Source organism: Lepisosteus platostomus, chromosome 17 (assembly GCF_059453375.1).
Source record: "Lepisosteus platostomus isolate fLepPlt1 chromosome 17, fLepPlt1.hap1, whole genome shotgun sequence".
NCBI classification, from domain to species: domain Eukaryota; kingdom Metazoa; phylum Chordata; class Actinopteri; order Semionotiformes; family Lepisosteidae; genus Lepisosteus; species Lepisosteus platostomus.
The window spans coordinates 22,844,284-22,856,476 of NC_142627.1; the positions used below are offsets into that span (position 1 = coordinate 22,844,284).

The 12,193-nt window shown below is 35.0% G+C and overlaps 1 protein-coding gene across 1 annotated transcript in view; it reads right to left on the reverse strand.

Annotated features, from left to right (window-relative positions):
• The window catches only part of LOC148646414 (CUB and sushi domain-containing protein 1-like), a 611,078-nt gene that overhangs the window by 57,215 nt on the left and 541,670 nt on the right, over window positions 1–12,193 (reverse strand). Inside the window, exon 37 of the mRNA XM_088609709.1 lies at window positions 5,992–6,096. Coding sequence (XP_088465835.1) covers window positions 5,992–6,096 — 105 coding nt within the window. The remainder of the gene's footprint in view (window positions 1–5,991; window positions 6,097–12,193) is intronic.

Here is a 12,193-nt window from a genome sequence, read left to right on the forward strand (position 1 = left end):
CATTTCTAATTTAACTACAAATTAATTAAAAGCTACATATAATGTTTTGGGCCTGAATACAATTCTGCTTTAAAAAAAGTAGATGGGGCTTAGTTAGAAACCTAAATGACATCAATCATTTCAAACTCACTTTTAAAAAATTCCTAAGATTTTAACTTTTTTTTTCTTGCACTACTGAAGCTGTTATCCCAGTCTTGGAAATCCTTTGGCACTTTTTAACTGCTACACAGAAGGCACAGCTCTGCCTGGGGTAATTAAAATGCTGCTACAGTCTTCACATGCTGAACAGTCAGGATGAACTTGGCATCAACGAGACAGCCCAGCCTTTTATACTGAGCTTTACAAGATTCCTTCATTCCCTGCAGTTTCTCAGCTTTTAAGACTTACCATCAGACACTTATGGATTTAAAGATTTTTTTTCTTTTTTCTTAAATGCTACACACGCTTTGAAAAAAATAATAAACTTGCTACCTCATGCAGTGCATTACAAATTTAACCCCCCCATTGCATTTTAACTATTTTATGAGCTATTTTTATTTGATTTGTTATTATTCATCTTATTGCTGCTGCATTTATGTTTTATATTCTTTGAGTGGCAAAAATGCAAACTGACCAAAGAAAAAAACTGAAGTTAATGCTTGCTGTTGTGTGACAATGGAAACATATACTGTATGAAGAAAAAAAAGAATAAGGGGTGCGACAGGGCGGAGAGGGAGGAGCCGCGGCGAGCGCCGGTAGAAGTCAGCGCCCCGGGCGAGGGAAGGGGAGCACCGGTGTGAGGCTAGCAGGGGCCAAAAAGAACACAAAAAGAGCGAAAAATAAAACACAAAAAGGAAGGTGTTCCGCTGTGCCTCGTAATCTCCAGGCTTGGCTTACCCTATTCACCCGGGTCCAGCCTGGGAACAAAAGCACCACCCGCACAGCGGTGACCAGACTGGATCGACCCTACTTAACGGGGTCCAGCCTGGTAGAGCCGGGCGCGTAAGGGAAAGACAACAATAAAACTTGTGGAAATGGAACAGCCTGCCCCGGTGGTCCTGCACAGCGGGTCAGGCGAAAAAAGAAAAACGAACAGAAGAAGAAAACCTTACGGGGTTGCAATCCCCTCCAGGCCTGTGGCTGTAAACTCCCCCTTGCGGGGCTGTCCAGCGTGCCTTTACAGGGCCCCCCCAGCTGGGGCTCGTCAGCCAGGACAGCTGGGACAACGCAGGCGAGGCCACACTGGGCACGCCCCCGCCTCATGCCACAGCGAAGAGGGACAAGTGCTTCAAGCTTACTTTTATTAAGAAAGCATATGATAAGACACAGCTGTATACAAGTGAGAAACAGAATGAAAACTGAATCTGAATCTCCGCAGGATTTAATTCACAAAATGTCTGTCTTATTATTCAACAAAATAATCAAACAGACATATTGAATGATTCAGTACCTGCATTTTATTTAAAATGAATATACATGTAGGCAGGGTCTCTTTACTTGCCAGTAACTAGCATATTGTTCTTAATCAAAGTTCTGGTTCATAATTTGATGGAAGGATTACTAATACACCTGTTTCCATCAGGCAACAATTAAGAAGAACCTCCTAATGGGTCTTTTCTTACCAATTGCACAGAGCTCCATCTTGGTCACTCCATTGCATCCTTTGAGGTTCATCACTATGATGTCCTACTTAGGAGTGGGCTAGAAACACTTACAATATCTTGATATATCTGCCGGCCTTAATCCCGACAAAACACACTGCTTGCCCGCACTGTGAGATTTGTAATTTAAGGTGTGGACAAATATTTGTAACATTTCATGGTCTATGTTGAGTGCAGGCCTGCCTGAACTGCGTGTGTGTATCGATGGCGATTAAGTATGGCGATACTGTACAGTATCTGTTGTTGACGGCATTCAAACAGCTAGCTTCCTCCGGAAATTTAAAAGGGAAGAGAAATATTGTGCATTAATTATGTAGTAAACATGGCAAAGAAATAATGTCGTCTCCAGTTCCGTTTGCTTTTTTCGGTCACAATATGCCAACAAAGCCACCATTACCAGAAGTCACTTCTCATGATTGCCAGTACCTGGATAATAAACAAGATAAATACTGACAAGCAAACTTTCTAATAGACATAAGAACTAAAAAATAGAGTATGCATTGTGAAGCACAACATCTTTTTATAATACATTGAGTTTCTTTTTTCATTGAGTTTGATTTTTAATGCTAGAATAAATTGCTTTTTTTCCATTCTTTATTTGGAAAATGTTATTAGTCCAAGAAAAAGTATCCCATTCGTAGGAGATTATTTTTTTTTACAAAATAATAAATAAAAATGGACAAATCAGAGAATGTTAAGACCGGTGAAAACATTGCCAACTCCATAATGTAACAGACAAAATAAATCTGTGTACCCAAACATTAAGCATGTCGTGCTACATGTACATGAAACACAGTGGAAAGAAAGTTCAGATTTTATAAGTTCTAAAATGTTTTGATTGTCCTATGTGATAAATACCACCCATTTCATTATATAAGTGTTATTTATAGAACTCAATAAATAATGTTAAGATCCAGTACATTATACTGTATACCTGTTACCCTTTAAATATAGATTAAATAAACTACAAGAGTTTAAAATAAGTGCTTTGAGGATGCAATAAATAGTGTTTGCTGTAAACAATTATCTGAGCTCAATGTTTATATTTAGAAGGAATGGTAAGAAAGTATATGAATCAGAGGATAGTGTTGTCTGTCAGCCCCTAAACTGTTGCAGCAATATCTTTCCACAGTATAGCACAAAAAAAACACCGATTGGTAAATCTCCCCAAACAACAGATGCAAAATAAACTTTTTTGAAGAATTTCATTCTGATCAAGCATATACTTTTAAAACATTAATAAAAAAAAATTAATACAAATAAGCAGTTTTGAAATTGTTTCATAGGATGCTGTTAAATACCAAAGTAAAGGAAATGTTGTTAACCCATATATCGCAGCTTTTGACCCCAAGGTTATACAACGTTACTCTTAAGAATATCCCAGGATTCCACTGCCGTAGTTTGCCATCCAGTACCTAGGAACACAACACTCAATGCCACAACACCTAATAGCATTTAAGAACTTCTCAGTTTTTCTAACTAAAAGTTGTAAATGGCTGTATGTTTTAATTGTGTTACTTATTTTCTTCTGTTGTCCAAGGTTTTGTGTTATATGGCCAGTGGAATATTAAAGAGGTAAAGATAATTGGGACATGTCCATTGTGCAGTTATCAGCCACTAAAACATATTTAAAACATAGATCTAGATTTTTACCTTGCCAGTTATAACGTACTTGTTTTTACTGTGCTTTAACATATTTTTGGTTTTGCCTCTGATTACTATTTTGCTATTGCATTACACCATATTTAATGTATTGATATTGAAAAACAATGAGAAGCAATATTTGATTATAAGCCATGAATTTTTCCAAGGATAATATTGAATTGCATATCAATTGATGAAGTCTTGAAGTTTTGACAGTTATCCCCACCAAATATAATTTAATTTTAATGTTTCTGATGCTGATTTTTTTTCTAAAAAAAGCTTTATTCTAAATCAACAATAACACAGGTCTGACTCTTCATCAATGAAAATGATGCACAGTTAATAGCAGCATGCAGGCTAACAAGTTCATTGTCTAACAGGTTCATTGCTCTCTGCCATACAACGGCAGTATTAATAGAAACCATTGTTAATCTTCCCACTTGACCCTTTGATAATCTTGCATTTCTTCTATTTTCTAAGTTAATAAAATGAACTCCCTCAAGCCAATATCTTTATGTCTTTACACTACTGTATGTACTATACAGCGTAGGAACTTTGTCTTCCTTACTGCAGGAGGAGTGGATGATTTCTTTAAGACAAACAAAGCTGAAACATATTTCATCAAATTATTTAGGCTTCAGGTATCAATAATGCAATTAAGAAATAAAATTATTCTAAATTATAGTTTTTATAAGGTAGCCAACCAAAAGAAAGTCTTTTTCTAAGTTTGAGGGACTGTGGCTCTACAGCAATACAGCACTAATTTGTTGATTGCTTTTCAATATTGTATTTTTTTTAATCTTTCAAAATGACATTTTTTTTCCAAAGAATTGTGTGCTTGAAAACGGGTTGCATTCCACTTGTGCCTTGAAGGAAGGAGCAGCTGAGATAATAACAGCAGGGGGCACTGGAAGCTGCTTCCTTCCTTGTGACCCATGCCTCTGTAAGGAGTGAGCCGATCAGCTTCTTCTGTCGTTATAACGTTTAATATAATATGATATGGTTAAGAGAATATCTTCCTAGGTTTGCATAAGTGAAAAGGGAGGATGTGCTAACTGAGTTTTTAATTTGTAATTTGTGTTTAGGAAGAGTGTCTCATATTAAAACTAACTGTAAAAAATTGCTTTGTGATGACAGGGACAACCAACAAAGAAGAAACAGGAATCTGAAAATGGGATGGAGGGAACAAAGAATGAGTCTTCTGTTGATGTTACTGTCATTTGCCTGATCCAACTAAGAAATGCAAAAGAGCACCATCTTTTAATGGTTGATTCTGATTAATCAAGAAAACAACAACAGAGAAATAATGAAAGTTCATTTTGGATCTAGGCACCATGCCTACACGTTGGGTTCATCCTCTCCCCTACATTAACATATAATTCCAAATGAGACGGATACTTTCTAAAAGTAATATCAACAAGTAAAAAAAAAAAACAACACTAAAAATTAAAACATTTGAATCCATTACCTTTAAAATAATGTTAGAATATATTATAGCTCATAAGCTCTTTGAGGCAAAGCAGTTTAGTTTAATTTGATTTAATTTAACCACTGCTAACTTGTTTTTTTCGCAAAATGTAAATGTCAGAGAGCTTTGAAGTATTAAAGAATATTTTGGTATTTGCTGCTCAAAGCTGACCCATGCTGTTTCTGTACTATAAGGTCTTACAGTTTACAGAACCTCTGCACCCTGCTTAATGTTCATATGCATATTGCCTGCATATTTCAATGTTGGACTCTTATTTTTTTCTTTTCCCCAGGAAAGGACTGCATCCATTTATCTCCTCCATACCTTTCAATTTCAATGTTGTGAAACATATTCAAACAATCCTACATAATGCACTGTTTCCCTTTACTCATGTGCACTGGAATAAATTAGAACAATAAAAAAGACACCAAGCTTATGCAAACCTCTGGAGTAGACAATCCTACCATAAGTTAGATCCTCGAATCTTTAATAATGCCTGTTTTTCAAAGTGACTGCTGCATATGAATAAGTCACAGAGAATTTATTTCACAGCATCACTGCTTAACTGTAACAGGGCCTTGTGAAATATACTTTATATATATTTTATTACAGAGATTGTTATAAAATATTTTAGATTATTCACACTAACTACATGCTCTTACAATACAACAAACATGAAAAGTGTTACTTGTAGAAGACATATCCATATTAATTTTACATGTATCAGCTCCAATCTTTTACTGGTCAAAGACAGCTGTGTCACTCTAACTGGCCCTAAATTTGAAATAGCTGTCCATGGCTCCTGTCTTGGACTAGGATTTGCAGGATCTTTTATTTATCTGAAATTAGTTAAATAAATTATGTTCCTTTTATTTATTTATTTGCAGTATAAGTTGAATATTCCAACCAATATTCCAAAGCAATTGAAGTGACTTTTAATTTTTGCATTTTTTAAAACTCTGACAGGAAGATTCAGTTCTGTGTCAACTACATGATTACTGTATAATTTTTACACGTTCTATCCCTAAAGCAATATATTCTGTGCTCTGCAAGATGAACTAAGAGCAGTACAATTCAAACATTGTCAATCGCTATGATTCTGTTCCTTGAAAACACTGTATTCATATTGTAAAGCTCCTTAACCTGTCTGCACACCACATCTGCCTACATTTATTCCCATACATTCAGTACTCCATTTTCAGATAAGCATCATAAATCAAAATTTAAATTTAAACTTACTTTTGTATTCTAGGTGAAATCCAGCAGCAACAACACTGATGTCTGTGTGAAAATGCAGATAAAGCTGATTGGAAGTACTGTTCAGTAAAGCTGGGGCAGTTGTACCTAAAATATAAAAGATACTACTATAGATTTAATTGGAAAAATATTCATGCAAGACAAAAACACAAAAGACACAATGATAAAATCATTGTAATTTTAAGCTAAAATCATGGGTTATGGAATTAAATTTCCTGAAATTATATTACAAAATGCACAATGGATCCTATTACAAGGCATAAGCTGATTTGTACTTTTTTTAGACATTGTTGACTAGGCTTTAGTTGTTTGTTACTGTTGTGCAAACCATTCACATAAATTAAATTTTTTAAATAATTTGAGGACATTTCTAATGAAATGGACAAATTAAAATGTAATTCTGAACCAATGTTCACATTTGCATAATATAATATATAGAGCAGTACATTTAAATGTTGAGGTTGAAACAACCATTTAGTCAAGAACTCAGTTTACTGTGTTATTCAAACGACAACACCTCTCCTCTCCCTCTGACTACCATTGTGGGATAGTGGATTGGACAGTGTGGTCCAGAGGGAAGAGACCCTCTAATGCTCCATTTAGCAGCAGCTACCTTAGCGGTCTCTCATTCCTAGCCTTTCTTCAGAGGATAAGCCTGACCGCAGCATTGTTGCAAAAATGCATTAGAAACCTTTGCAAAGATTCAACAACAAAAAAAGTCTTAAGGATTGTACAGCATTGGTGGAATCATTTTAAGACAAGAAGACATCTAGAATGCATTAGATATAAATAATGCTGTAACACTTGACAAATAGAGTATAATGGCTTCCTAGGTGCTTTCTGCGTTTGGTAAGTAATAAATAATTGATACTCTTTATGTATTACTAATAAGATGTGTGATACTTTATTACATTTACATTTATTAGCACTCAACAAGCTATCTTTCGTAATAATTTATGACTACTGCAAATCCAAAGTGTTAATGCTTTGGCTACGTGCCTTGTGATAATGTGACAGAAAGGGAGCTATAAAAATGACGATAATTATCATGTCTTAAATTGGGCAACACAGTTGATGACTCACTGAGAGAGCAAAAGGTTGGACGGTGCTCTGTTTCTGGCCTCTGGACTCCATCATAACTTCTTACCTTAAACAGAAAGCAGTCCCAAAGATGGGCTGCCCAGTGAGATCCCCTGACCTAAACCCTATCGTGCCTGCTCACTCAAGAGCTCAACCACTGCAACCCAAGGCCCGGCATTAAATCTGCTGTGACACTTATCTTATCTAAGAATGGGTCAAAATCCCACAGCTGTAATTATTCCATTATGCCAGTGGTATACAGAGGCAGTGACAGACATGAGTCTGGTAACATGTAACGCCTATGAAGTGAAAGATGCCACAATCCTACATTTTCAGAAGACATTGAGGATCCAATAATTTTTGTTGTTACTGGAAAATAATTACAATTACACACTTATTCTGCATAAAGTTCCACAGGTTAAAATATATACAGAAAATAACCATTCAATCAATGGTGTTCACATATTTTTTCAAAGCACCATTCCCTGGTCAAAGCTGAATAGCATTTAAATATGCGTTCTTTGTAACCTTGGTTTTCAGATGACATTAGAGAGTTGAGTCATGTCAGTATGTGAGCTGCAAAGAACAACAAGGTTAACATAGTAATTAAAGGGAGAGAGGAGAGGCAGAGAAAGAGGTTCTTCAGATACCATTGATTGTATGCAGCAATGAAACTGACTTCTGAAATGAACCCCTTCACCAGGAGTTCTCCCCCAGGCCTTAAACAGCCCTAACTATATCCACCCCAAGAGGAATAACCACCCTTCTTGCCCTCCTATTTAATCCGGACACCCTATCCTCTTCCAAGGCCATCAAATAAAATGTTTCCATTTCACAGAATGACTTCACCTCAACCTTTCTTGCAAATCCACCTGTCATCTCATACCACCAACCACCTAATCTGAGCAACCTCCATGTCAGGAGATCCCTTCACAATCAGCCATTGCCATCAGCCACAGCAGAAACCTTGTCCTGCCATAGAAGGTGCTGTATCACCTACAAAAACATCTCTCCTTTACTTGATCCTTCAGGCGACACTGTTGCATTCCAATTAATGTAACTTCAGAAGAAAAAGTAATTATTGTGAACATCTGAGGTCATTCAGTAAATTGATGCACTTAAAGAAAAGCCTAAATAGACTGGCATTACCAACAACCTCAGAAAGTATTTCACTGAGTGAACACATGCAACAGTATCTGCCTGACATTGAAAGAAAGAACGCATCTTGTACAGCCTGCAATTTATCTTTGGACCTCAGTCAAAAGGCCGAAAAAGACCAACAGTTTACTTCACAAAAGGACACAAAATGAAAGGCTGACATGAGACAGAGTTCTTCAGGAAAAGAAATACACAAAGGTGACAAACATTTAAAATGTTGACATTCGGTTATACACAATTTGAAGGAGGTACTTGTCTGTGCTAATACTTCTCTGTAAATAACAGATAACCTTAAACTTCATCCATTTTATAACAAACAGAACAAATGAGGAGAGAGAAATTCCTATAGCAGGTCAACTGTGAAATGAGAAATAAACATTTAGCCAAATCTGCTGATTAGGACAAGAAGAAAATGCATGAACTGATAAAGATGTCCGACAGTGCATCTGTCATTACTGATGAGCCTATGGATACAAAAGATCAATATGTTCTGCACATTTTGTTTGCATTACAAAGACTATCAAGTACCTCTGGGCTAAAATTTACATTTGCATTTAGTCTGTGAATTACTCATCAGTGGTACAGGACATTGTGAAGTGGGTCTTAATACTGTGACTAGATTTGTTTCTGATAAGGCCAGTTGCACATCATGACACACATAGTGATGAAGAATTTGAAAAAAGTAAATGTGAATTCTAAGGCTCACATGTGCTAGTAATATCTGGGCAAATAATTTCCTAAAAGCTAAAAACTGACCACAACTTTTTTTTAAAAAACATTATCTATAATAATATGTACCTAAAATAACTAATAATTTGTACATGAAATGTAAGGTTACCGGAATCTTTATACTGAATATGATTTGATAGCATCTAGGTATGGAAAGCATATTACATTTGGTATATGCTTTTTATATTTAAAGGGTGAAATTAATGCATTAAAAAATGCAAAATTGATAATAATGCATTTAAGACTTAGACTTATAAATTAAAAATCATGAAAGCCCAATGGCAATATATTTTTAAATAGTCAGTGAATTCCTCATTTTCAATTAATGTTGAATTTTGTTGCTTGTTAAACTCTGAACTATGTGCATAGAAGACACATCCATTTATAGATCTTTAATGAATCTACAATACTTAATGTGCCCTTCTATCTTAAGGGAACAATTTTATGTAATCAGCATTTAAGTCAGATTCTCCAATTAAAAATACTTGAGCACACACATTTATTATACAGAATAGATATAAAAATCAATATTTTAGCAATATAGGTGGAACATACTATATATTGCATATTTTGTTTTCTCAGGAAAAACAAAATACACAACTGTTGAGAGGGACTACATTTGGATGAGTGTTTTTCAGAGTTTTACCTGTTGTACGTTAGATGTACCAAAGATTAAGATACAGTTAAGAAAAGTTAACATTAAACTTGAGGTAGATGTTATTACAAGAATAATCCTGTCTGAAACATATACATCTTGTATTATTGATCTCCAATGACATTTTAAGGTTGGGTCATTCTGAACCTTGAAAATGCATACTGATTGTTTAGTCATTTTTTATTCACCAAGCACATTGTTACTATGCCACAGCATCAAATCTTTTAACAACATCTGCAATATCAGACCAGCTCTTCCCTAAAAGATTACATTGAAAGGGAGATATTAATTTTCTTTTTGACTTTTTGAAGACAGGAATAATGCTCTGGAGGATATCCAAAGAAAAATGCTTCTTTAAAAGTTTGAGAGATTTTAGACATTATGTTTTTTATTCACTGGTCTTTTAACTACTTGAAATGCTGCCATGACACATATTAGCAGCCAACTGAATAGTCTAAAAATTGGGCAGGACATATTTGACAAGTCACAAGTATTGAGGTGATCCATCCTCCAGCACTACGGGTGTTTAGTGATGATGAATGGATTAACTTTAACTGCTCTAGTGAGAACATTTCCTCACTCTGCCATTTCTATAGTAGGATTAAAACTAGTAGACCCTTGTACCTTTTATTTGCAAGCTTGTAAACTATCTATCTAGTCTAGTTTATCTATATCTAGTCACACAGTTTCCTCAATTCATACTCGGACAACAAGGAGTGCAAAAAGCTGACTTAATTTCTAGCTAATGCTGACTTAACTTGCCTATAGACAAATTTTAACCTTTGATAATATCAGATAGGTTAATTGATCAGCATTATATAAACAATAGGAAATAAAACAATTTGCATTTGTATGTGTTTAAGTATAAACAGCTGAGCTAGACAAGATGTCTTCATGGTGCTTATCTTATTAATTGAAATAATCTCCTGAATAGCAGCTCTTTGGATGACTGTAATGCTTTCTGTAAACATGTCAAATACCAAGGAAATTCATTCTTTAAATCATTATATAAGCCTTCTTCATAAAAAAGCAACTGAACTAGCTGCATCTTTTTATTTAATTGCTGGTAACTAATTAGATTACTGTGAAACAAATGTGACAAGATTCTAGTGAAAAGGAAACCAAAAAATTATGTTAAAATGAAAACACTGAATATGATACACCTATAACACAAGTATTACTAACCTTAGTACAGAAACACAGCTTGCTGAATACTGTAAATTCCTATAACAAGCCTTATTAGTGACACATGAGAGACGTATTACTGAAGAAAGGTAAAAAGCACCTTGTCAGCCTTTTTACAAGTTTTGTCCATCATGCTAGTATAAGTGCTAGCATATCATTCATGCTTAACTAACTATTCTGGGTCTTAAGTGTTAACATTCTAATAGCAGACACATCGGGTACTTAGGGATACAGCATGTCACTCATCACCCATTATTTTTCAGTACCTATGCTGTAGTTGCTTCAATATGAAGCTAATGAGGAACAAATGGTGTTCAAAGGGGTAATTACAGATACAAATGTAATATAACTAAGTGTGGTTTCTTTGTATAAAATGTCTTCCATAAAGTTAAGAGAAATTATAAAATTCAAAATGATATGCAGTATATCTTAAAGTTTAAAAGATCTGTACAAAGGCTGTGAAACAAGTGACTGCAACAGCTGAAAATGTAAAGAATGCAAATCGTATGACTCCATAAAGGGATTCAGAAAACAGTGCAGATTAGTAACAATAAAATCTAAGTGAACACACTGCATATAACAGAAGTAGATATGTTTCAAAACTGCTTGAAAATGACAAATAAGGAGGTAACGTTTTATTCCACTGAGGTGTAATAATATTTCTTTACTTCACTGAGTATTTAAGTACTTCTGAGTCAGAAAACACTTCATTTTAGGTATTTCAAATAAAACTTTAGAAAAGTATAACAAACAACCTATTAGCACTTCTGAATCAATTAAAAACGCACTAAAACAGAAGATGAATCTGTTTTTGTTATTTATGTGCAATTAATCATAGGTAAGGGTCAGCTCCTACCAGGCAATTAAATTGTTGATGTAAACCCCTCAAGCTTATGTAAGATATTGTTATGTATGGTACCAATTAGGTTTAGTATATCTTTTTTTCATTATAAGATTTCATTCAGTAGTTCTGTTTTTAATTATGAGAAACTCTCCATGTAAAACAGTCCTCTGACAAGTTGCCCAAGCTGAAATGCTCCGTGTGACAAATTTATGTCACTTCTGCTGAAGAACGAGCCCCATTTAAATGGCTCCCCAGGAAACAGAAATTGTATTAAAGGAAAAAAAGGAAGCTTTGTTTTAGTTATGTAAGAAGTATTTCAGCTGAATGGGAGCTATTTAAGTATAACGAGATGAAATCACATTGCTGCTATTATAAATTACAACAAACAGAAGATGCACACTAGCTCTGAGCTTCTTCTGGACGTCTCCCAGCAGGTGAATCCTGCCCCTTATTAATCTCCCGTCTGCACATCGAAGAGCTCTCAATTTGTCCAAGCTAAATCATCAGGGGCTCCTCCACTCACATTCTGTCTA